Source organism: Anas platyrhynchos, chromosome 5 (assembly GCF_047663525.1).
Source record: "Anas platyrhynchos isolate ZD024472 breed Pekin duck chromosome 5, IASCAAS_PekinDuck_T2T, whole genome shotgun sequence".
NCBI lineage: Eukaryota > Metazoa > Chordata > Aves > Anseriformes > Anatidae > Anas > Anas platyrhynchos.
The window spans coordinates 34,357,992-34,383,158 of record NC_092591.1 but is presented as its reverse complement, the minus strand read 5'-3'; the positions used below and the strand labels follow the sequence as shown (position 1 = coordinate 34,383,158).

At 38.0% G+C, this 25,167-nt stretch overlaps 2 protein-coding genes across 8 annotated transcripts in view; both read left to right on the top strand.

Annotated features, from left to right (window-relative positions):
• The window catches only part of LOC101794221 (cytosolic phospholipase A2 epsilon), a 38,244-nt gene extending 22,590 nt beyond the window's left edge, over window positions 1–15,654 (top strand). For all 7 annotated transcript variants that reach the window (XM_038180437.2, XM_038180436.2, XM_038180435.2 and 4 more), the window contains 15 exons: window positions 1,213–1,255; window positions 1,750–1,813; window positions 3,083–3,225; window positions 3,380–3,469; window positions 4,126–4,163; window positions 6,016–6,151; window positions 7,904–8,040; window positions 9,217–9,439; window positions 10,381–10,495; window positions 11,384–11,521; window positions 11,792–11,899; window positions 12,315–12,506; window positions 12,977–13,146; window positions 13,854–14,040; window positions 14,846–15,654. In XM_038180437.2, coding sequence (XP_038036365.1) covers window positions 1,213–1,255; window positions 1,750–1,813; window positions 3,083–3,225; window positions 3,380–3,469; window positions 4,126–4,163; window positions 6,016–6,151; window positions 7,904–8,040; window positions 9,217–9,439; window positions 10,381–10,495; window positions 11,384–11,521; window positions 11,792–11,899; window positions 12,315–12,506; window positions 12,977–13,146; window positions 13,854–14,040; window positions 14,846–15,054 — 1,993 coding nt within the window. In that variant the 3' untranslated portion in view covers window positions 15,055–15,654. The remainder of the gene's footprint in view (window positions 1–1,212; window positions 1,256–1,749; window positions 1,814–3,082; window positions 3,226–3,379; window positions 3,470–4,125; window positions 4,164–6,015; window positions 6,152–7,903; window positions 8,041–9,216; window positions 9,440–10,380; window positions 10,496–11,383; window positions 11,522–11,791; window positions 11,900–12,314; window positions 12,507–12,976; window positions 13,147–13,853; window positions 14,041–14,845) is intronic.
• A 2,557-nt stretch (window positions 15,655–18,211) lies between these two features.
• Window positions 18,212–25,167, top strand: part of LOC101794396 (cytosolic phospholipase A2 epsilon) — a 28,027-nt gene continuing 21,071 nt past the window's right edge. Inside the window, exons 1-2 of the mRNA XM_005030442.6 lie at window positions 18,212–18,368; window positions 19,910–19,982. Of these exons, the coding sequence (XP_005030499.2) occupies window positions 18,342–18,368; window positions 19,910–19,982 (100 nt within the window). The 5' untranslated portion in view covers window positions 18,212–18,341. The remainder of the gene's footprint in view (window positions 18,369–19,909; window positions 19,983–25,167) is intronic.

Sequence of the window (25,167 nt, the reverse complement as noted above, 5' to 3'; positions counted from 1 at the left end):
GAAGTATTTTAGGATAGTGACACTGTATGACAGGTAATGTTAAAACTGTTTGACTACAAAATAAGTACAGAAGTTTGGGTCTGAGAGAAATCTTGAATGGTAACTAAATCAATTTCCCTACAAACAGGTAGAAACACCTGTGTGAATTCTCTGTCTGATGTTCTTTGAACTCTTAAAATACACTTTCAGTATGGGATGATCCTACAAAATTCTTAAGTAATGTTTTCCAGAGCTTAACTGTTGTTTCTTTCCACTGTAGTTTTTCTTGAGTGGTGTTTGCTGCGTTTAGGTATTTTTTTGTCATGTGTTTGTGCTGGTATCTAATAGTTTATGAAAATAATCCAACAAATTTTTTAATTAAGTTATGAATCTGATTTTAAAGGAAACTTATTGAATAGTTTTTGCTGAGATTCAATACAAATCTTAACTATGTAACTGTGAGAATACAGGATGTATAATAAGTCTGAATAAATGACTCATGCTGTCTATGTCAGATTGAGGAGCTGCTGCTAAATCCATACAATTTTCTGTTTGCATATTCCCTTAGGACTAATATAAGTTATGAGATATGACAATTTAATAAGATATTAAATTATAAGATAATCTTTAATGAGGAACTGCCTATGTGGTGTGTGCTTTGTTTTATTCTTTGAGGGAAAGATATTTATAAAAATTGGTTTCTGCAGTATATCAACCTACTTCTGCCCTTAAATGGGTAAGTGGAAACACATCTCACATCGTGATATGTTAAAATTTCATGTCTATATTGCAAATCTTTCTATAGAAGTGAATAAAATGTCTCCCACCTTAATGTTTCTGTGGAAATCTGGACAAATGCTTTTTTTAGTATAAAAACTTGGGACAAACTGTATAATGCTTGAAACAATCAGGATAGATGCAACAGTCTCCAGTTCTTCTCAATCTTTATGTTCTGTATTAGTATTCATTACATGTTTTTCTAAAGCAATGATGAAAAAGCACAGCAGTACAAGTTCAACTTCGTATTCTATTGTGAGAGAAGGATGGGGTAGTCTGGTAGAATCTTGTTTGTTAACAGCTTTAAAGAATTTGTAAATGAGAATGAACGTTAAATGTCAAAGTTGATGTGGGATGGGGTGGGTGAGTGAAATGACCTGTGTATTAACTGATAGAATCAAATATTTATCCAAGTTGTTCCATGGATAACATTGCATTCTCCACTTTATTTTTCAGTTGGGACTATCCTGATGGCATCATTACTAATGGAGTACTAGTGGTAATGTTTATTTCTTACAGTCTTCCCTATGACTTCATAATACTTTTAACTTTGGAAACTGAGTTATGCCCCAAAGCCAGTACTGTCAGCCATGTTGTCCTACTGAGAATAAAGGTCTGTAGTTGGTACTAATGAGTAATTTTGTACCCATTGTTTATACAGTATGCCCAGAACTAACAATGGTTAATGAAGAAAGTGATAAAACACTCATAAAAAGAGACCAGTATCTCATTACACCTGTTATTTTGAATAGGTCTCATCTTTATCACTTCATTGGCTCTCCAGGTTCAAGCAGTTCATGAATTGTTCCTCTTTACTTTCCAACCTAGAAAAAATACTATGTCAGTATTATCCTTTCGTCATCTGAGCAGATAATAATAGATAATAATTATGTTGCCCATTGATCCACTAGAGGGGTTGGTGAAGGACTGTATGAATAACTTGCAAAGATATTTACACATCTCTTAATCATCGTTTATCCTCTCTTATTGCAGGCACGTGAGGTTTCCTGTTTGGAGGTTAGAGTGGATACAGCCAAGCTGAAGCAGCAATCCACAAGTGAGGTTATTGCTTCATTAACCTATTGTTTTTGTGTTGTGATTCAGTTGTCATAACAGATGTTGAAAAACTAATAATCTGTTGTGCATGCAACACTAGCTGTGTCACGGAACACTTAGCTTTGCCACGCTCAGAAAGATTGTATCTGCTAAATTCAAGTTATTCAAGTATTTGGTTCCCTAGCAGATCTTAAATTGATGCAAAACTAGTGCCACATATACCAGAATTAATTTTTTTGAGGGGGGAGAGTGGAGGGGAGAAGGTGCATTCTCTTTAGTTATCGTCAGTTCAAAATTAGAATTGTTAACTAAGTTGAATCCTTAAATTATCTTATAATCAAGTTAATATAGGGAAGGCTTATCCTGTATGTTTAATTTGGGGTTGAGTATGCAAACCACTACCAAAACAGGACTTTGTCTGTAAAATATAGCCCTTATAAATATAACAAAACTCCTCAATAGTCTTTAAGTTCATTCAGTTAAAACAAACCGCTCATGTAATGGTGCTCATGGGGCAGATCTCAAGAAATCAGTTGTTTCTAGTTAGTTCACAAGTGGAAAATTGACCTTTATGAAAAAAATTGTAGCAATGGCTGAGTTGTATGGTAAGAAGATTCAGTCTGAAATGTAGCATGAGGAGGAAAGGCTAGTTGCTTAAAATTATGCAATGATCTTGCAAGGGAACAGTATTCCGTGTCTCTGTGAATGCCGACACTTTTCTGTGAAGAAACAGACTTTGTGTTGGCAGGCATTTTCAGTTTTGGTGACACAATTATCGTGGAAGAGTAATGGCAGAGGGCATGTGTCAAGTATTTCTGTATGGCTTTGAGTCTGAAACGCCTGCCTAGGAAATATGACACATATATACAAGGTGAAATATAGGAAAGGAAATATATACAAGGTGAACCAGAACAGACTGACACCAAATAAATGATTTTTTTTATTGTGTGAATTATCCAAAGCTTCTTTAAACTGACACACCTTTAAATCTAAATTTTGGTTTTATGTATTTACGAAGAGCATAATGACACACTACAGGACTTCAAAAGTGTGTAATTTCTGTGTATTTATGATTTATACAGATCTACCCAGTGTTTTTTATTATTTTGATCTCTTTTGGCCACACATAGTTTACTTAACCATTGGGGTATAAGAAAGGTCAGACAAAAAGCATACGTGTTAACTGATAAATAAAATATGCCTTTATGTGTGTTTGCTTGGAGTAGTTAAAAAATAGTTAAAATTCTTTGTTCCCTGCCTTTTTGTTTAGATCAGGAGCTTATGTTTACAGTGAAAGGATCCCATGAAGGAAGCCAGAAGATTTCACTGGGCTCTGACCCTGGTCTTCAGAACATCGTATTTCACTGCGTCATAAATGATCAGACAAGACTGGATATCACATTACCAGAAGAGGTATATTCCCCTTCTGTATGTTAGCATTAACCATAGTGAAATTAGCAGAAGAACTGAGTGTCAACAGTGAAGTCAACTAGCCCTCTTAAGAGGAGAAGTACTAGACAGGATAAACCTTTCACATGTATCCCCACTGTTTTTTGCGTTGTTTCAGCTGGCAGATAAAAATGAAACACAGAGATATGGGGTCCTTTCTTTCCCTCTGAATTCACTCCCTTTGCAGAAGGAAATAATAGTAGAAGAGGTGAGTTCTGTGAACCTTTTGAAATAAATATTTTCAAATTGTGCTTAATTATATCCTGCTAGAGATAAGGTTACTAACTGAGCAAAGTCATTGTGTAAAATTATATGGATACTTATCCAAAAATTTTTTTAAATAAGACCATCCTATTCTCTTTTAAAGGAAGCAGGTGGTAGCAATCACTGTAATAACAGTTAAATCTTTGCAAAGCCACACACCAAAATTAGAATTAGGTGGTTTCAAGGAACAAAAGTGATGGTCATATGCACATGTATTCCAAAATTTCTTTATGCTTATTGGGAGTAATTCCACAATAACTATTAAGCTCATATTCTGGATTGATTTTTTTAAATTCAGATGTTGCCTAAATATTGATGTTCAGAGTGGTGTGTGTGTATATATATATATTTAGTGAGAACTTTTCTGGTTCTTGTGTTTCTTCTAAGTATGAATGCTATGAATTAGCGTAACATGCAAGTTCATTACTCCAAGCAAGCTTATTAGATAAGAGTGAGTTTGGTTCCAGAACAATATGAATCCTAGTCACATGAACTATTTTTTGAGAATCTCTTTTCTTACTGAATGAGCCTTGTCTGAGCTTAAAGGAAAGAAACATTTTAAAATTTGGTGGTAGTTAACTTTATTTTCTTGATTTCTAGGATCAGTCCTTTGAGGTGTGCTTGACAGCAAGAAAATGGTAAGATAGCCTCTTCTTGTCCTAGTGTGCAGGATTACTGTAAACTATTTTTTTCTCTAGTCAGTGGAGAGAGGAAAACACCATGTGAGTGCTTTCTCCTGTACTCAGGTGGTGCCTGAGGTAAGTGCAAATCCATTGTAGTTTCAGGATCGTGCAAGTCAATGTGAGTTTGACTCTTTTTTTTTCTTTTCAGAGTAAGTTATCTCATTTTATGACTACCACTCTTAGACATGAATAAAATTACACTTTTTGGATATTATTTTTGTTACCACTTTATGCAAATCTGTCTATTGGCACAACGAGTGAAATAAACTCTATCCCTCTTTGACTTTGCAAGCTCACCAAAACAAAACAAAAAAATCCAACTCCTAAGCAATCAAACTGAAGGGTGGTCTGGCTTCTGCTCCTTCTGTTTCTGAGCAAAATGTGATCTTGGACCTGACCAGCTGCACCTCTGCACTTTACAGGAACAGAATGGCAGTAGTGATGGGTAAAATTGAAAAGAATGAGGCTTTATGGTACAGCTGAAGACCCTATATGGTTAACAGCATCCTCACTATTGTGTAACATACATAGAGGAAGCAACTCTGATGTTCAGAGCATGGGAGGAGTCTGTGTAGATAAAATTCAGAGCATAGGACAGAGATCTATTTTATCAATCTCAGCCCATAACAGATCTACTGAAATGTCAATTTTACAGATTATAGAGAGAGCAACTGCACAAAAGAAAGTGCTACTGTTTTTACATCTACACTAAAAAAGTTGCTTGCTTTCTAGGTCAATCAAATCACCTTATTCTGTTCTCAAAATTAAGCTATCATGTACAAATTCTTCTGGAGAACAGAAGATACTGACATTAACCCTTGAAACATTTGTGTTCATGGAATACTAATGAAAGTAATGCTCAAAATAATATTTTGCAGCCACTAGAGGGGGATGTGATACACAAGATTTGAGCAATATTGAGTGCCCCTTTCTGTAATAAGCATATTTGCCTTTTTGAAAAGCACAAAAAACTTAATTGCCATTTGTTTGGTTTTGTACTTTTTTTCTGCAAAACCTTTGGCTTGTATTTCACACTTCTCAGGGAAGAGAATGCAGTGTGGCTGCCTGTGCAGAAAAAAAATGATGGATATTCTTATGTATTTGTTGTATGAGGCTTACCTAGAAATCTACTCAGCACGCAGGTGAAAGGCGTTACAAATCAGTGGAGCTGCAAGTGAGCATATGGATAAGTGCAGGTGAAGCAACCACCCCAAACCAACAAAGGCAGAACACTGTGCAGAACTTATGCTCTCCCCAAGGGTCATGTGCACTGCCTAGGATTACTCATCTATTTATCCAACATAAGCAAAGACAGGCAATGCTGCAAAGCTTCCAGTTCTAGCTGGCTCTCATGAGATAGTCTAAGCAGCAGGGTGATGGTGTAGGACTTGTCCTGTGTTTTCAAGCTCTATCAAACTCATTGTTAAGAGCTTCACTTTCAGATAATGTTAGTGAGCAGTCAAAACCTGAGAACAGGTGATGTTGGCATCAGTTGAGTTTTCCAGGATGTTGTGGTGACAGAAAGTAATGGATACAGGAAAAATCTCACCTATTTTGTCACTCTTTCTCTAGCTTGTGTGACTTACCTTTTGTGCTCTCATCTACAAGAAATCTAAGGTGCCTTGGACACTCCTTTTACCTTCACTACTTTTTGCTGCCAATAGAGATGCTCCTTTTCTTCTATTTTTTTGATCAATATGTAGACTTAAAAACAGCTTGTTTTTGGAGTTCACTGACTGACTGCCCTTACAGGTCCTGAAATTGGCTATAACTGATGTGCATTGATTAGTCCTGTTGTCTGTTCCAGCTCAGGAGACCTGGATGTGCGCTTGGGATTTAGTCTGTGCATGGAGGAACAGGACTTCCTGCGGAAAAGGAAGAAATATGTTGCTGCTGCTCTGAAAAAGATTCTTAATTTGGAGGAAGATCTGAAAGAGCATGAGGCAAGCCATACGGTCCCTGGTAGTGATTCTTCTCCAGGGATTGGGGCCTGGCTCACAAACTGAAATGTGAAAAACTAAAATAGCTTAATTAATCCTGCTGTTCTAGGGCAGGCCCAGCCACCTAGAATAAGAGATTTGCAAGAGAAGCCAGTATTCTGGTCTGTGTGGAGATGGCATGATGTGCCTTTACAGAACCAGTTTAACCCATTCCTGTTTATTCCTGGTATTGCTCAGGAAGAAAATTTGTGGTGAGCAGATACAGAACAGCTGGGGGGTGTTTGGGGAATAGCTTGCTCTATCTCAGTAGGAGAGGCAAGGCAATATTCATGGCATTCATAAGAGGATTCTGAGATGAGGAAGCTAAATTTTTGCGCAGAAACTATAGTTAAAAATACTTCATTTTTTTCTGCAGCAGAAAAGATACATTGTTGGGAAAACAACTATCAGAATAAATCTGTCAAGCTGGAAAAAAGAGGGTGAATCTTGTAGCATAGTTGAGCTGTACAGATTACATTGTCGATTAGAAGTTGTTTAGCTTTATCACTGTAGGTCCTGCTCCTGTTTCCATATTTATGTATAACATTTTTAACTGCTTAAGCCTGGTTGGACTGTAGAAAATCAAGAAAGTACAAACACACCAGCTGCAAGAATCTTCGTTAGTTGACAGTTAAAAGGGAATGCTTTTACGTAGTGGTCTGAGTTACCTGAGACATGGTAAGGCCAAAATGGTAAGACCAAAGTTTGTTTTTGAAAAAAGTCTAGTTTTTCTGGCACTGCTACTCATGTATTTAATCTTAAAATTTTGAAAATATCCCAACTCCCTTGTTTACCAACTTAAAAAAAAAAAAATCAGTTCAAAGGTATTAGAATTTTAATTTGTGCTGAAAAAGTAAAACCAGAACATATATTCTGATTTCAATGAAGATTTTTCCTCATTATTATTGTATAATTTCCTATATTTTAAGTTCTTACTAAGTTCAGGGTTAGAACACCATCTATTTTTGTTTCTTCTAGTTTTGTAAAAAGGGAGAAATATTTTCTTCGAGTTCTATTAATTGTCTTTAGAATAATTGATCACCTGATGAAATTAGAAGTTAGTACTTTAAAGGTAAAAATAGACATTTCCCATACAACATGTAAGCATCCACACAACTCAAGATGTTAATGGAAGCAAATGGTGTACTAGATTAGGAAAAGATTAAGAGAAGAATAGTCTCTTCAATTGCACTTGGAATTTAGGAAGGAAAAAAAAAGCCCTGTCGATGACTGTGCCTCAGGACATAAAGTAATTTCTGGCCTGAGGTCAGGAAGGCTTCAGCTATTGTGTGGTTTGGCTGATTACAGGGTGCTGTGCATTCTTCTGAGACACTGATCATTGTTAGAGGCAGAATCACAAATCCCTAATCTGCCCTGCCATGGTAAATCCTGTTTTTTTTTTTTTTTTTTTTTTTTTATGCCGGCTTCTAATAATACACCTTGAGAAGAATTCCAGGGCGATGAGGTTGATTTCCAATTATGTATTAAGTAAACAGCCTCCTCCGACCCAATGTGAGTGGGTAAGACATGAGCCTTACCTCTCCAATCAATCAGATGGTGACGATGGAAGCCTTTTGCATCACACCCTTTTTACACAAAGTAATGCCATTGCTTGTTATCAGTGCCTGTAACCTATTATCTGATTTCTGCAGTAAGAGGTTTGTCTCTATTATGTGCATGGCTTTTTCTATCATTTTCCCTTGCTGTGTTGAACAGGTGCCAGTGGTGGCCATCACGACTACTGGGGGAGGGACAAGATCACTGACAGCAATGTATGGCAGCCTACTGGGACTCCAGAAACTCAATCTGTTAGACTGTATTTCCTACATCGGTGGTTTATCGGGTACCACATGGTAAGAATGACCCAAACAAGACATGTTTGTTCTCTGTGCTTGATATTATTGATTATTTGTACAGCACCATCAACTTATGATGCATTTAGTAAAGCAGAAGATTTCAATTTTCCTGTTTCCACCTAGAACCAAGAAACAAACATACCCAATAAGCAATTAATCATCACATTCATCAGCTGCTTTTTTCACCACATTGACACAGTCTGTGCCTGATATTTAATGTAAATGCTGTATTACCTTTTCATATTTTATCAATTATACCTTAGACTGAATGCAGTGAATTTGTCTTTATACGGGAAATTGAAGAAAGATGGGAAGAAGAATTTATGCCTGCCATTTGCTGGTTAATCTCACTTCCATTTTGGATTTAGAGTGCATCTCCCTCTGGTAAAGGACATTTTTGGGTCCAGTGGAATTAATGTTGTTGAAGATGATCCAGAAAATGACTCTGAGCTACCAGCCTCAGACTGCAGTTGTTGTTGTTCATTATGAAGTGCTCTCTTCTCCCAGTGGGTATACAGCAGACAATGTCACATTTAAAATAACTTAAAAGTAGTTAACCATGTGGGTTCTAGCTAGATCCACTCCTCTACACTCATCTGAAAGTGGAGACAATTTTTGCATTGCATTTTGTCAGTCCTTTATACATGTCCAAAACTTAATGGCAGGCTTGTCTAAGTATTCTTTCAGCTTCGCTGTATGCATGTGGAGATCTGAGTGTACCTGTCTGTGATTTTGAGGAGACAGATAAGACTGGTCATACCAGGACCTGAGAACTGCCCAGTCCTCTCACAGACAGGAGTCAGCAGCAGATACCTGGGAAAAAATATTAGACTAGAGCAAACTTGTAATGGCTGTTTGCTAAAGTGTTTCCCACCTTCCAAAAAAAAAGGATTTTCTGAGGACTTGTGGAGTCAGTGTATTTAATAGCCTTGGGCAGTTTTTTTAGTTCCTTGAATTTCTCAGATTATTCTTGAGCCCGCAAAGTCTTACCATCAAAGCAAAGAAAGCTTGGGAGAGGTTTTGAAATCCTCTTATTTCAAGGGCAAACAAGTGTGTTTAGTTTTCAGTTGTGAATCCCCATATGAATTGAAACAGGCAAATAGCTTGCAAAAATGTACTCTAAAGCCAAACAACACAGTTCTCTTTCATTGTTCCCTTCTAATGTTTATTCAGGACAATGGCAAACCTGTATGAAGATGCTAATTGGTCACAAAAGTATCTGGAAGAGGCGATCAAGGAAGCTCGCAAGCAAGTAACCAAAAACAAGATCTGCTGTTTTAGTCTGGACTGTCTGAAGTACTATTATAATGACTTGATGGAGAGGACTAAGGAGGGACATAACACATCTTTTATAGACCTGTGGGGGCTTGTCATTGAATCCATGCTACATGATAAGGTATTGCTCCTTTTTTTTTCCCAGAAGCCTGATGAACATCTGTAACTGTAAAGGAGAAAAAATAATTCCTGGGAAACTGTTAAATACTACTAATGCAAATAATTAACTTAATGTTTGATTAAATGCTGTATATTGAGGTTCATTATTAAAACACTACTCTCATTTTAAAGTGAGATTGACCTTGATGGAGCCATGGCATTTCAAAAGTGTTCTCTTCTTGAAAAAGAAAAAAACAGAAACACAAACAACCTTATGAAAAATGTATTTGGAAATGTACCCTAATCACTTTGAACATTAAATATTACAAAACATGACTAGAAGGGGTGCTTAAAAATTAGAAATGATTTACTTCACTCACATAATTGAACATATGCTTTTACAAAGTGCCTTAGTTACAGGCTTTATATAGGGGGATTATTCAAATAGTAGGAAAAGCCATTCTCTAAATTTGTTATCAAGGCTTAAGAAAGATTGATAGAAATATCATTACATTTAAAATAGCATAACTTAATAGTTTACTTCTGGTTTATGCTTATCCAAGGAAGTTTTACGTTGTCATGTGTGATTACAATATATTCTTGCATATGAATATGCTTGAGAATGATATTAAAACCTGATAAAATCTGCTACCTGAAATCCAGCCAAAGAAAGTACCTCACCTTTCACTTAGCCACGTATTTATTCCCGGGAACTGTTTTTTTCCTTGCCAAATCTACTCACAACCTCTCTTCATATCTCAAAATCTGAGAACCCATATAGGGGCTGCTGTTTGCAGGATACTTGCCAAGTTTGGAATATTCCAAGGCAGATACTCTTCTGAACAGTATAGTGAGATGAAATCAGGAAGGAGAGTCTGGATAAAACTAATAGTTGATGTTATATAATTTCAAGTACAAGTTGTTTGTCACCTCATTCCATTAACCAGTTTTAATTAAAACCAGAAAGACGAACATAGACTCTCCGATCAGCGGCAGGCAGTGGATAATGGTCAGAACCCATTGCCCATCTACGTGGCCATCAACCTCAAGTCCAACTATAGTGCTCAGGCATTCAGAGGTAATGATAATAAAGTTTTCTCATACTTTTGTAATTTAAGTAATCTGAACTAAGACTAATTGGATGTAATCAGCTTCAATAATACAATAGTCCTTTCGTTCTAATCACAAAAAGATCATTTCTAAATGTTGCTAGGAGCAAAAATATATTTATACCAGAGGAGATGCTAAACTCACAATTTATCCTGGTCACAGGAACATTTTAATTTAACTTACAATGTTTACACCTACTCCTATTTGGAATAGTTATAGAGAGAACTCTGAGTTTTTAGGTCTAGTGGCACAAAAATCACTGTTTCCTCTGCTATTGATTTTCACGATATTTGTTTAATATGAACAGCTGAGTACATGATGCCAGATGAATGTTAGGTTTTCTGCTGCTGTTGCCCTAAAGGAACCACTCTATGCCTGAGCAATACGCACTTTTGGGCAATATTAACTGCAGAGAATGCTTACAGTTTCATTTAGACCAAGGTTTGTCTGCTGGAGACTGCTGTGTCAAAAGACTTCACAGCCTAGGACTACCTTCCCTTGATGTGAAAGGATCATGTGTTCTCTCAGCATGCTGTGAGCAATATAGGTACAGCACTAGCTGGTGAACAGCATGTTATGAGCTGGACAGTATCTTTTCAATTTGTACACTGGAACAGGCTGCCCAGGGAGGTGGTGGAGTCACCATCCCTGAAAGTCTTCAAAAGATGTTTAGATGTAGAGCTTAGGGATATGGTTTAGTGGGGACTGTTAGTGTTAGGTTAGAGGTTGGACTCGATGATCTTGAGGTCTCTTCCAACCTAGAAATTCTGTGATTCTGTGATTCATTGTCACTATTCTGTTTAGCAGTAGTTAACACTTCATTGCCTTTTCACAATCTGGCTGTTGTCTCCATTAGAGTGGTTGGAGTTCACTCCTTATGAAGTCAGTCTCCTGAAATACGGAGCGTCTATTCCTGCAGAACATTTTGGAAGTGAGTTCTTTATGGGAAGGCTAGTGAAGAGGCTTCCAGAGACTCGGATCTGCTACATGCAAGGTGACTATTGCATAGAGGGAAAATTGGTCTACTCAAAAGAGAGCTGGTGCTAGTGAGCACATGGTTTGTGGAGGACAGCCCTGTGAAGACACCAGCAAACAGGTTGAGCAGGTGTGAGATTGCTTTAGTGAGGAGGTACTTAGCAAGTGTGCCCATGAAGATATCTATCCAGACAGAAAGGAAGTATCCAATGACTGAAGGTATGTATCAATTAAAATTCTTCCAAAACTACTCCATCAATCAGTTTATATTCTCTCTTTCACACTACAGGCATGTGGAGTAGTATATTTTCCATAGATGTGATGTATGTCTGGAATTTGGCTGCTGATTCAGAGGACTTCTGGTGTAGGTGGACCAGAGACAGAGTAAAAGATATCGGTGAGATATTTATTTATTTTTAGCACTAGAGTGACTGGCCCCCTAAGTTAGCCAATGTTTACAGCTGAGTGACAGTCACATGTTTTCTGGAGGTTTCCTGTTCAAAGGCCAGTACTGTTTACCTGTGTTTTAGCACTTGGATCTTCTCTGCACCTCACACTGCTGCAGAGGTGTGCATCATTTGATGAAGCCTAGAGTGTGAGGTTGAGTTTGCCTTGATCTTGCTGCTTGCAGGTATCTGTCATTTAATTCAGAGCATAATTCTGAGTTTGATTTGGGCTCAGTTATAAGTTTCAGGGCTAATAGCTACATTTGTTTTACCTTCAGGTGACAACTGTGTTTATTAGTTATTCAGTTTTTAAAAATATTGTTTCAGGAAAGTGTCCTAAACTCAGAACTGCTTCCTTTCTTGCAGAGGAAGAACCCTTTCTGTCCATGAATCCTTACGAGATTGACACATGTCTACTCACTCCCTCATCCACTCTCTCCTCTGCTCTGAGAGATGTCTTAACAGGACGCCCAACAATTGCACAGTACCCCAATTTTATCAGAGGCTTCCAGATGCACAGCAAGTACCTGGAGAGTGATGGATTCTCTACTTGGAAAGGCACAGTAACATAGCGCATCCTTCAGTAACAATTTGGGCAGGTTTAGGCTTGGGAATTCATTTACGATTTCTGATGTGGAGACAGGAAAAAATGTGACTGACTTCCTGAAACTGCACTTCTCCCTTCCTTAGATGGAAGAAATGGGAACCAGATTTCAAATGCATTTCATTTTTGTGTTTGTTTGTTTTGGGGGTAAATTTGAGCTTGGTTGTCTGGGGATTGTGTTCCAGTGGACAATGCAAGCTCAACCTGAGGAGACGGGAATAACCTATTCTTTAGGGCCAAAGCTGTATGAGGTGTCCAGGAAGGAAGAAACTGTATTGTGCCATTCATTCCTGTAAATCAGTGCTGTTTGTGAGTCATCGAAGGAAGGCAAGGAAAACGGGGTTCCATTCTTCCATCTTTAACTTTCTATGAGGAGCAGTCAATCTTGTTTTTCGCTTACTGACAATAAATATTTGTATTTCAGACACAGTGATAGACTCCTTCCCAAATAAGCTGATGGAAACAGCAGATGATGAGCTCTCCCTGGTTGATACGGGATTTTTCATCAATACCAGCTACCCACCACTTTTGAGATCAAAAAGGGAGGTGGATGTCATCCTGCATTTAAATTACAGTGGAGGGTCCCAGACGCTGGTAAGAAAAGTCATGGCATCTGGGATCCTTTTCTGTCATCATTTTTTTTTCTTCTATCAGTCTTAGGGAAAGGGACTGGCTGAAACTGGACTTGATTAATAATGAGAAGTAATATAATTACTGTTGCGTTCTTAGGGAGGTTAATATGAAAATAAACATAGGCTTATAGTTAATATAGCTGTTAAAACAAATTGTTGTTTGTTTTTTTTTTAATGATATCATAAGGTATGTTGATAATTGTTAATAGGAAGTCATTAGCAAACAATCACAAACCATGCAGAGGACAGAAAGACTGGGAAAGTTGTAAACAATTAAGAAGTCGAAGTGATGCAGAATATCTGGACTGATTGGTTCCTTCTCTGTTCTTCCGGTTTCTTTGCCTTTCCCTTCTGAACCCATTTATAGAACATGTTTAATTGGAACTGTAAAATCAGTCCTCTGGCTTTTGGCTGTATTTGCAAGTTTATATAAAGTGACTGTTTTCTTGTTTTGCCTGAAGCAATGCAGGAAATAAGATAAACTGTAATGTATGCTGTGGTTACAGCCATTTCTCTCTGAAAATTAACATCTTCCCAGGGGAAAATCCAAGCCTTGGAATATTAATATTAGCTGCTGAAGTTGTTTTACTTTTTATTTTAAAAAAGCCCCCAAAAAAACTCTAGGTCTCTTTTGATATTTGATTCTTCTTATTTTATTTATTTATCCAGCCTCTGGACCAGATTGCAAAATACATATCGGGGCAAGGAATTCCATTTCCCAAAATTGAAATAAGCGAGGAAGACAGGGAAAACTTGAAGGAATGCTATGTGTTTGAAGATTCTGACAGTCCACATGCTCCAACGGTGCTGTTTTTTCCCCTAGTAAATGACACCTTCAAGAATTACAAAGCTCCTGGTGAGTCATCTGTGGCAAGCAATTTTAATAAAAAGTCAATTTCCTGGTGTGTCCTCTCCATTTCATATCTAATATCTCACTACCAATTCTGACCTTCTTTCTAACTTTCTAATGTTGATATTGTCAGTCTCATCACTGACAAAAATAAATACTGTCTCATTACATCTGAACTGTAGGAACTACAGAAGCTCTCCTAATACATCTAAGATTAAAACCGGTGTTTATTCCACAGGATTTTTTAAATATAGCATGAAGGTGAAACTCCCAAAATACACACAGCATAGGTAGCAGGTTCTCTACTCTATTGACATACACTTGTTATGCACCACTCTCTGCAAAAAGAAGCAGAACCTTCTGGAAGATTTCAGGGATACTTCATCACTTCAGAACTGAGTGCACTGAGATCTTTTGTTTTTGTTGTTTTTTATATGAGCTATGATATCTCTCTGAAGGGCCATCATTTCTCCTGATCTTTCAGTGAATGTTATTTCACCCAGTATAAGATGATTGGTTTTTCTCTTGCTTCTTCTTTCCCAGTTTGAGCAGCCAAGACTTTGTTGTCTAATGAGTGGTCTACAAATGTTTCTGCTGATATGTGCTGTTTTCCTTCCCAGACATTTGGGTGTACATCAGGTTTGGACAAGCTCTGAAAAACATGATACTACTGGACCACTTTTACATCCCTCTGGCAAATCCTCTTTTCTCCTCCAAATCTCCATTTTCTGCCTATAATTACTTAAATGAATGATAGGAACTACATGCTGCAATAAAACCTGATTGGTGTATCTTGTGGTTTTTCCCTCAGGTGTGGAAAGGAGCCCTGAAGAGATGTCTGAAGGCAAAGTTGATGTCTCCACGATTCTCTCCCCATTTACAACAAGGGAGGTGTGCTTCAGTGAAGAGAATTTTGACAAACTGGTGAAGCTGACTGATTACAATGTCCTGAATAATGAGAAGTTGATTATTCGGGCCTTGCGCATGGCAGTGGCACGGAGGAAGCAGAGAAACTATTAGCCATCATCTGCTAGTTTTAACCTTTCAAATGCAATATTTCTGGGGTTGTCTGTGATCTTGTGAGATTAAAATGTTTGATACTTGACACTTTAATGTGTAGTAGAAAATGTGTCATCCTGAGGACTTGCTGAACTTCAATTCCTCCTATTTGACTGTTCAGATGAACATATTGAAACTTGTTTTTGATTAAACCACTGTAAATTACAAAGCAGCATATTTACATTTAGTTTTGTTACCTTGTTACTTTACTAATGGAGATATATTCCATATAATTTAACATCATGTTTTCTGAGATAATGAAATATCGTAGCACATTAAAAATGTGAATCAAACCAGTATTCATATGTGTTTTTCTGTTCAGCAGAACAGCAATCCCTTGAACAGGAGTTTCGCTCATTGATAGCTAATCCATTGTTTGTTATTGCTTATCTTAATTATTGACACCCTAAAACTTGTTATATCTGATGTGTTTGTCTACTATAAATTTTTTAATTCAGCTGTCTTTCTTCACCTGTCTTTGAAAATAAGCTTTTTTTCAAGTTACAATCAGTGTTAAAATATACAGACTTTTCACCATCCATTAAAAAATATTAATCAAAACCCACTCTGAATCAGGTCATCTTTTGTTTCATATGGTCAAAAGTATTCTTTGAGCTCCAGGATAGTACAGGTGTTGAGATCAGGGGAGAGTCTTTAAGCAGCGTGGTCAGCAGGGCTAGGGAAGTGATTGTCCCCCTGTACTCTCTCTGGTGAGGCCGCACCTCGAGTACTGTGTTCAGTTTTGGGCCCCTCGCTACAAGAAGGACATCGAGGTGCTTGAGCAAGTCCAGAGAAGGGTGATGAAGCTGGTGAGGGGTCTGGAGAACAAGTCCTATGAGGAGCGGCTGAGGGAGCTGGGCTTGTTCAGCCTGGAGAAAAGGAGGCTCAGGGGCAACATTATTGCTCTCTACAGCTACCTTAAAGGAGGCTGTAGCAAGGTGGGGGTTGGCCTGTTCTCCCACATGCCTGGTGACAGGACGAGGGGGAATGGGCTTAAGTTGCCCCAGGGGAGTTTTAGGTTGGATGTCAGGAAGAACTTCTTCACCAAAAGGGTTGTTAGACATTGGAAAGTGCTGTCCAGGGAAGTGGTGGAGTCACCATCCCGGGAGGTCTTCAAAAGACGGTTAGATGTAGAGCTTAGGGATATGGTTTAGTGGAGGACTGGTTAGTGTTAGGTCAGAGGTTGGACTCGATGATCTTGAGGTCTCTTCCAACCTAGAAATTCTGTGATTCTGTGATTGATTATGCTCTGAAGTGACAAATTTGTTTATGTGTAATCAAGTTCTAGGAAATAGAAAAAATACTTCTGTGCTATGGGAAAAACAGCTGATGGTGTATCTGGAGCAGTTTGGGTGGTGAAAGAGAAGGACTGGGCCATGTTTTTGACCTATGAGAGTGTTCATTGTGTTCATGCTACTGCAGCACTTTGAAGGACACAGTGTAACTGCGTGCAGTACTGCATGTGTAGATTGACATTATTAGTCCTGCATGGTATGAAGCAATGCTAATTATGGTTCAGCTTCAGAACACTAGAATCAGCTCAAGGGATCTGGGTGTTTCCCAGGGTTATCTTTGGTTTGACTGTCATGGTTCCTAGGCCTTTTTTGGTGGAAATGAAACTGGGAAGAATGGAAGCTGTGTTCTGTCCATTTTACAAGGAAAACATGTTCAACAACAGGACAAAAAAAAAAAAAGACAGATAGGCACATGAGACAGCCTCAGCCACATTAACCCTACTTTTCATAAGAACTAATTAGTCCATCTTTTAACTATGACTAATTACTGCACTGACATAGCTATGCTCCTTCCCATGTCAGCCTTGGGGTATCCCTGCATTATGTCCTGCTGGCTGATACAAAAGCTGGCTTTTTCTTCTTTAAAGGGAGTTCCTCCTGTCCTCAGATCACTCCACAGTTCTTTATCTTCCCAATTTCAGTATCATCTGTTTGAAACAGGGTGCCAAAAATATTTTTTATTTATAAAACCTGCAATAGGCTTAAAACTGAGCTGTTTGCAATCTCTTTAGGAATATTTCCTTTGACTACTGCTTTTTGTGATCTGTTAGTTATCCATCCTTCATCTGTTTAACATTTGGATGGTGTTTGTTATGACATTTAAGTTATAGCATGTCTGTGAAGTTAAATTTATCAGTCAATTCTCATTCCATTGCAAAGTGAAGTGAAATTATTTTGTGTTCCATTTTTTAATTAAATTTCGTAATATCAATGGTAACATATTTTTTTTTGTCTTCCATCTCGTTATGTCTTGTGTATTCACTTTGTGTACTCCCTCACTCAGAGACCGCCTAATATGATGCTAACAGTGCCCTGCACAGAGAGGTCTCATAAATGCAGGGACATAAAGAATATGCTAGAACACGAAGCATAATTAACATTAATTTCAAGTGACACCCTAATGTATTCTGAGATTGTTGGCTTCAAAACTTTTAATTTAGGTGTGCAAAATTAAACCTTTTGAGAACGCGAGTGAACTGTTAAAGCTTTGCCTTTACTATGGAAACTCTTACAGTCTCAACAGCTGATTTGCAAATTTTCATGCACTATTTTTCACTGCAGTAACTGCTTGTCTGAATGAGAATTTCTTGCATAAAACCATCACAGAAGAAGCTGAAATAGGAATTCATAAGCATTCATAGGAATGAAAAATTGTCTTTCAGATCTGTATTTAAGCAAATACCCATCTTCTCCCTATAGGCAATAAAAAAACTACAATCATTTTGTCTGCACAATGATTTGTTTGGATATCTTTGGCCAAAGAAGCCCTTGACTCCTACTCTTGGGCAGACAGATGGACAGTGCCTGATGCCAGCTGACTCCACACAAGAGGTGGCAGTCTGACAGCCCTCCATAATGCAAAAGCTCTGTGGCCTCCTAAAGAAGGAATGGGGCTGCTCATGAGTACCAAATATTTGTTCAGTGCCCAGAACTCTGAAGGGGAGATCCTTGTTGGGTCTTGATGCCCCTCTGGCCCCAGTTCCCAAGGCTGTCCTGCACTGCCAGAGCTGGGTTGTTCGTGTGTCAGCTGCAGGCACTCACCTGCCAGCAGCGAGGAGGAGGAACTGGGGAATTGCTCAAGTGGCTGGGGTGAGGCGGGCTCTGAGTCAGGCACCCACACACCTGTCTGTCTGCTCCAGGCAGCTTAAAGCAGGAGAAGCTGCCTCGTGGTCATTCCTCAGCACCCATCCACTGCTACATTTCACATCTGTCTTGAACGCGGAGAAGACCACGATGGGGGTGTTTTACAGCACAAGCCAGGTAAGAAAAGGGAAGAGGAGGCTCTGGGATGAACTGTGTAGGCAGCCTTAACAGTAGTGGGGATCTTCTGTGGGAAGTGTTGTTGTTCCTGTGTCTTCAGCTCCGAGATTCCTTCTTTAGCACCAGAGCTGAGGGCAATGGGTTTTGTACCCAATTTGAAAGCTTCTGCCTGGGTTTTGTGCCCAATTTGTGTTTTCCCTTGAGGAATGCAAAGGCTCTAATGCTGCTGTAATTTTACTATATTTTGTAAATCTCCAATAAAAAAAAAAAAGACATCTTTTTATATGTTGGCTGTTGTCTTTCAATTCCCTCCAATGGGATTAGGCAAAACAAGCTACGAAGGCAAACCAAAGAGGCATTACTAATGTCAATGACTGCATAGGGAAAGACAGAAAGTTGGTATTATGTAAGGAATGAAATATGAGCTCTCTTAGAAATTCTGGGAACTTGGGGGCATGAGGGAATGAATGGTAACACAGAAGGCTTTCACTGTTGTACAGCTATCTATGTATTTGTTGCAGTGATATTCCCTGCTTTATGGGTAGTGTGCATGAGCACTCTCTTACATATTTGTTACATTGCTACAGAGACTTTATTCTTTGTTTCTATTTTTGTTGTTTGGTGGTGGTTCAGAGCATTAATAATGCAATTTTTTTCTCCTTTTATTCCTTTTAAAAAAAGAGAACACAATTATCTAGGGGATAAACTACCTCACCTTCAGACCCCATACTTTTGATTAAGTACCATGTTTGTCCACTCCTTGCTTTAGATGAGGGAGGATGACAAAATCAAACCAGTTCCCTGGCAGATTTGTAAAATATCTTTGATAACCACTGATGTTTAGGTGGTTTCACAGGAGTTCCAATGACACTTTTCTGTGACCTCTGCATAAGGAAAATTGGATAAACTGAATTATTCTGACATAAATAATTACAGAACAGTTGTTTTCACTGTCCCCTTTTGAGAAATCTGAGATAGGTCCCTGGAAGATATTTCTTATTCTTCATTGTCTGAGAGCCAGCACTGATTTATGTCAAACATAACAATGGAGCTATATGACTATAAACCACCTGACACGCAGTGTCGTTACATCATGATATCATTACTAATTCCTGCCCTGCTAGATTGTCAACTATTTATTGTGAAATATAGTAGATATATATGACATCCTCTGAATTTGCACAGACCAAGATGTGTATCAGCTGTATTAATAACACAGCAAGGTTCACTATCGCTTATTTTTCTGTGGTTGCATTGTAAGAGTTAGTCAGCCACCACAAGTTGAGGGTTTCCAAAAGTTTCCTCAGAATGGAAAATGGAGGGCATTGGAGGTTTGGTCTGTGGCTGAGTGTGCATTTGAGGTCTTTGGCCACACTTGGCTGTAAATCTGGGAAGACAGAGAAGATGATGCATAAGGAAGAACCTCAGTCTGGAAACATTTTAGATAGTGTTCAAACATTTCAATACCAACCATCTATGACTATGCTTCTGTTCTTTCTCTCTGCATGTTAATCCCATGCTTTTTGTATGTTGTTCTACAGACAGAACCCTCTCCATGCAACTTGTTCACTGTAAAAATAATACGGATGAAAAATGCCAGGAAAGCAGACCTGTGTGAGTATCTTTATACCTCTGGATTGTCCATGTGCTTATAAAACTACCTGGAAAATTACTAAGTGTCACAAACATCACAGAGTATTTATAAAAGGAGAGGGAAAGACAGAGAAGAGGTTTGACTATGGTATGGTGAAGGTGAAAAACTGTAATTAGAGAATTTTATATATATTTTATATATAATTTTTATATATCTTTACCAGTGTAATGCTGAGATCCAGCTGCCAGCTGTAGTTCAGTAGTTCTTTTTGCATAGAATGTATAAAATGCAGATTCAAATGCAAAACAAAGAACAGTTATTTAGTCATAAGGAATGATCCAATGAGAAGTTTAGATGGTGGTCACTTCTACGGTTCCTTCATACAGTAATGTCCAACTTGTCCATAGCACAGATCATTTTATGTGAGCTTAGGACTGGATATTTGACATCTGTCATGGATTCATTTTTAACAGAAAGACTAGTTAAATATTGGAACAGGCTGCTCAGGGAAGTGGTAGAGTCACCATCCCTGGAGGTATTTAAGAGATATGTGGATGTGGTGCCTATCGACATGGTTTGGTGGTGGTCTTGGTGGTGTTAGGTGATCATTGGACTAGATCATTTTCTGTGTCTTTTCCAACCTAAATAATTCTATGATTCTATGACTGTCCCATTTGATTCAGCTATAGGAGATGCGTGTTTCAAAGCTTAGTTGAGTGCTTGCTCTATTAGCTGTTTTTATTCTTAGTAATGTTTACAAAGTGCCTGGAAGTCAACAGGTATGTAGAACTTTATTAATGCTCCATAAATACCTGAACTGCAAAGCAGAAGAGTAAAAGGTATGAGTAACAATCACCTCCAGTCTGAGGAGATGGCTGATTGTCTTGTGTTCATTCATTTACACAGATAGGAAAGTCTCAGTTCAGAATATTTCTGTATGAACCACACGAAGTTAAATTTGTTCAGTTAAAATGATGCAGTACAAGAGATTTTTTTGCACCTTTCCATAGTGATTAGCCTCGAATTCTGTTGTTCCTCTAGAGCCGAAAGGCATAGGAACAGAAATTTATCACTCATTTTTATTGACGAGAAGTAAGATACTTTCTTTTTGCTGAATGTATGGGGAAGAAGAGTCCCTATGAATAATTTGTATCATGTAGAAAGGAGATCTGAAGTTCAATTAGAGGCTGGACAGAAATCTCTTGCTACAGCTGAAATCTACTTAAAGGTACTGAAGTGTACTCTGAGCTGAAAGAAGTGTGGAAAAATACTGCCCTTAAATATCTCCCCAGATATTCATGTTCTATTAAGCTCTCCACATGAGAATGAGCTTACCAAAACTCCTCTATGTCTTATTCTCATCCAGATCAACATATTTTGTTTTTGTCTTCAAACTATTTTTGTTCTGAAGAGAGTTGCCTATGTCTTGCTGCTTTCCTTCCCAATAGTAGAAATATTTAGGGCCTGGACCAGGTGCTGAGATGCTTGAGCATTTCTGCTTCCCAGCCAGAGGCATGTTCCCAGCCTGTACCTCTGCCCAGAGGAGTGGTTTGAAGGCAGTGATGCATTCAGAGCATGGCCTGGGGTCTGGAGCTGCACAGGCTCCCCAGGCTAAGGCTGTTTTGCCTTATGCTGTGAAGCATGTATTGGATGTTGCTTGCAAAAAAAAGAGTAACAAGCATTTCACCACCAATATTGCCAAGCTATAATCTGTTTGAAATGGTCATGTAAGTCAAACCATGGATGGCACAAACAAAGCAAATACTGTACTTGTAAAGGTGAATTCTTTGTTTGTTGGGTACTTCCACAGGGTAAGGAAAGAGAATCCCTAAAAGAACTGTCCAAGATGTATAAGAGAAATTAGGAATGATATTTTGGTATAGAAGAAATTGTCCTGTGAAGCAGGGCAGCCGGTCTTTTGGTATCCAAACTGGCATACTAGGAGATTTGCAGGTAGGAAGCACAGACAGGCTGTGAGTGTGTCAGTTTGTGAGTCTGAATGGACTGAAGCCTCCATCCAGTGGAAGACAAGGAAACAGGAATGATATGTCTGGTTTTTGGTTGCCTTGACTAGGATTTCATATTATCACTCCTGGAGTTAAGGACTCAACTAGTAATGTTGCCTCCCTTAAATTCAGCTTTTTACCCAGGACACTGTACTTGGAGGATTACAAACTTTGTACCAGTCATGACACTGCCTTGCATACACTTAATTTCTGAATTTTTTTTTACTGACTGCTGTTTATTTCCAGAATCATTCATGTTTTGTTGAGTGTGAAATTTGTCATTAACATTTTTCTGGAAGGTCTGCTTTTAAGGCTTCAGCATGTAGTTTGATATACAGACAGACTTGTTTAGGTCACATATTTCAATTGGGTACTCTTGAATATATAAAATAAACACGATTCGAATTTTAAAATATATTAATGTCTGGTTAAAGTTACTGGCAATGTAAAAGCTAGTGCAAATTTCATGTTGGTAACTATATGACTTTCTGTGAGAAGAAGGAAACTAGGAGACTTAAAATGAAAAATGCACAACTCACAAAATTTAGCTTTTTTGTATGTGTATTGCTGTGTAATATTTTAAAGTTTTTTTCAGTCATTGTTACAGTTCCCTAAAGATTAGCTTAGCACAGCCTTAGGGAACCCAGAAGCATGTGGGCATCCATCACCAGCTATGCTGACTTCTTTACAATACCGTTTTACTAACAGTGATTTTTTTTTTTTCTCATTCATCCTTTTTCTTTTATATCATTTTCCTTTTCCTGGAAACCTTGCTGTATAGAGGCAGGTGAAAAGTGTCAACTACTTCTAAACTTTAAATTAGCTCTTTCTGCTTCTCTCCAGTTATGCCCATCCTTTTGTTTTGGAGATGAATCCCTTTTTGTTATTTTCTCTCTAAAGATCATTTATTGCATGATTTCTGTACAGTCTTTGTATCACCGTGTTTAATACTCACCTAGTGCTTAGAATTCCTCCCTACTTGGTACTGCACTTTAGTTTCATTGTTGTTCTATCTGCTTTATCTTCTAGATAATACATGGAAATGGGAAAATCAATACACCATAATAGTCTCAAAACTTCACTAATATCTACTACAAAACAGATATTACAACATCCTTAATGGAAGTTCAGTGCATAATATTTTGATCTAAGACTATTTGAATTGCTTCATTCTAATATTTAACCCTTAATTTATTTCATACATCCTTGTACTATTCCATCTTTTTCCCACTGATTCATCAATGTGTAAATTATATGTCAACACTAATTCCATTTGTGTATTGATGCATCAGTGACATTATTGATATCACCTATGACTTTAGTGCTTGTTTATGATCTCCACATTCCCCCTTCCCACTGAACACACCCACATCCCCATCAGGCTCATTGGGGTTATTAATATTCCTGGACCAGCTACACTTGCCAGTTCCCAGATTTGGGTGTGGACCTCATCTGCATCCTGACTCCTTAATGGTGTGAGACTTGTATGTACACCAATCCAACACACCTTTAAAAACAGTATTTTTTCTGTAAAGAATTTCAAATTTCATGCTCAGCCTTTTCCAGTCCTTGGGCAGCCATCATAGCTTGATAACAAACAGAAGAAAATTTTTTTTTTTTTTTTTTTTTTTTTTTTCCTTTCCTGCAGCTGTTTCACCTAGGGAGCTCCTCACAGCAGGAGACTATGTATGGCAAAAATTTGGGCGAGTTCAAGGCAGAGACTGGATGAACTCATAGAAGAAAACAAGTGCAATGAAATTTGGCTTAGGAAGTTTCTGAATTTCAAACTGTGAAGGCTAAGGGTATTATGTGATGTTTGCCCTCTAACAAACTTCCTCATACATTCGCAAAATATGGGTCATGGGCTCCTCTGACACTGATGTCTAACCTTCATAAGACCAAAGATCTCTCCCAAAAAAGGGCAAAAGGGCTGAAGAACATGATTTCTGGAGAGAAAAAAAATAATTAAGCGGAATCAACAAATCAAACTAAAACAAAACAAAATACCTCAGAGTATTAAGGTTAAAAAAAAAAAAAAAGTAAAAAAGCAAAACCGTATGGAAATGTTGAGATGAGCATTTTCAAACCATCATGGTCTGCTTCCTGAAAATATTTTAGAGCCCTCAGTGGATGCTGAGGAGCACTGGGCTAACTGGACTGGCATAGAGTTAAAAAATATTCTTCAGCATTTTTTAAGTGCAATAATGATGTTTTCTGAAGTTCAGGAGGCTGGGGAGGGGGCTATTTTTTAGGTTTGATAATTTTGCAAAGTTACATTTTGGATCTTTTTTTTAATGTAAGGCTTGATATTTTGGATATAATAATTTATAAAATTATGAAGCACGTGTATAGTTTATATTTTATGGCATTGCAGTTGCAGTTCTGACATGCATGAAATCAATTCATGGAAAGATCCTTGAGATCCTGCAATGAAACATAGCCAGCGAAATACATTATTGTTTGAGGAACTATGGTCCAATATGATATTTATTAGAGGAACCCACAGACTTCCTCCAGTGTTTGGTTCTTGCACTGTTGTTATAGTTTCATTGTTATTTATTACTTACTTCACCATGATATTTAAGCAGTTGCAATTATGTACTGACAGCCTATTGTTCTAGATGCTGCTTGAAATCTCATTATAAAATAAGAAGATGTGGACTGATAAAGCCCAGTAAGGGCCAAGAAAACAGAAAAATTGTTGTTTGGCAAAATCTCAGCAAAGGACAGCTTTATAGAGATGTGAATGAAAATGATAGTTTTATGGATACCTGTAGGGTGTGCCACCCTAATGAAGGGTAGGATGGGAGAGTGTGTGAAAGCTTTTTATTGATGTTTAGCTAGCAGGTGATGGAGATTAATGTTGAATGTTGCCAGGAAGCAGGAATCATTCTCCCAGGCCTGAATGAATATGGTAAGTCTGTTAAGGGCCTTGGAAATGAAGGTGTTTATTTCCACAGAAGTAACCCATGTCTTTAAAAAATCCCAATTAATTAATTAATGATCTAAAATATCTAAATTTGTACTCTAGATGGTAGCAATGCCACTGTACCCATCCATAGCCAGGTCTCTCTTCTCCCCAGTGCTGGATGAAGAATAATACTTTCCTCAGATGGTAGTGATAGTTTGTATTTCATGAGACGGATGGGTCCAGATGAAGAAAATCCATGATCACGGAGATGATCTGGATAAGCAGCTC